Source organism: Haliaeetus leucocephalus, unplaced genomic scaffold, assembly GCF_000737465.1.
Source record: "Haliaeetus leucocephalus isolate CR32 unplaced genomic scaffold, Haliaeetus_leucocephalus-4.0 Scaffold146, whole genome shotgun sequence".
Lineage (NCBI taxonomy): Eukaryota > Metazoa > Chordata > Aves > Accipitriformes > Accipitridae > Haliaeetus > Haliaeetus leucocephalus.
In genome coordinates this window covers 775995-776669 of record NW_010972582.1, presented here as the reverse complement: position 1 = coordinate 776669, position 675 = coordinate 775995, and the positions used below count along the sequence as shown (strand labels likewise).

The following is a 675-nucleotide window of genomic DNA, read 5'->3' as shown; positions in this document are numbered from 1 at the left end:
CCCCGCGAGAGCCCCCGGCCGAGCCCCGCGCCTGCCCGGCCCGGCCCGGCCCGGCCCCGGGAGGACGGGGCAGGGCTGGCTGCGGGGCGCCGGTAGTTGCCGTGAGTTTGTTCGTCCTCCGCCAGGCTGGTGGCCTCCTTCCCGCCGAGCTCCCCCCTCCCCGACCCGTGCGAGGGGCCGGGGACACTCACCAGGTAGAGGGTGGGCTGCAGCAGAAGGACCGCGTACCAGTACACAGCCTGCATCCTCGCCGCTCAAACTTCCCCCGCGCTGCCTTCGCTGCCTCTTTGTTCCTTCCAGAACATAGATCCACCTGACATCCACTTTACAGAACAAGCAGAGCTCTCACCAGCCTAGACAAAAATGAAATTATAGACCCCATGACCACGAGAGAAGGTTAGGCTTGAGACAAGGGGGGAAGAGAGGTGCGTAGGGAAGGGGGGGGGGGCGGGAGAGAAGGAGGAGATGGGGTGTGTGGATGGGGGTGGGGGAAACAAAAAACGATTAAAATCGAGTTAATCCAGCGTCAGAGCAAAGTGATTGCACGGTCCGGGCTGGCTGCAGAGCGCCTGTAGGCAGCGCTCCGCGGCGCTCCGTCCTTTTACTGGGCGGGAGAGCCCCGTGGTGTGGGCTGGGACGGCCCGGGGGTGCCACCGCCAGCCCTGCCCTGCCTGC

At 65.8% G+C, this 675-nt stretch overlaps 1 protein-coding gene across 1 annotated transcript in view; it reads right to left on the bottom strand.

Annotated features, from left to right (window-relative positions):
- NXPH1 (neurexophilin 1) overlaps positions 1–245 on the bottom strand; it is a 142163-nt gene extending 141918 nt beyond the window's left edge. Inside the window, exon 1 of the mRNA XM_010561474.1 lies at positions 192–245. Coding sequence (XP_010559776.1) covers positions 192–245 — 54 coding nt within the window. The remainder of the gene's footprint in view (positions 1–191) is intronic.
- Positions 246–675: the final 430 nt, after the last annotated feature.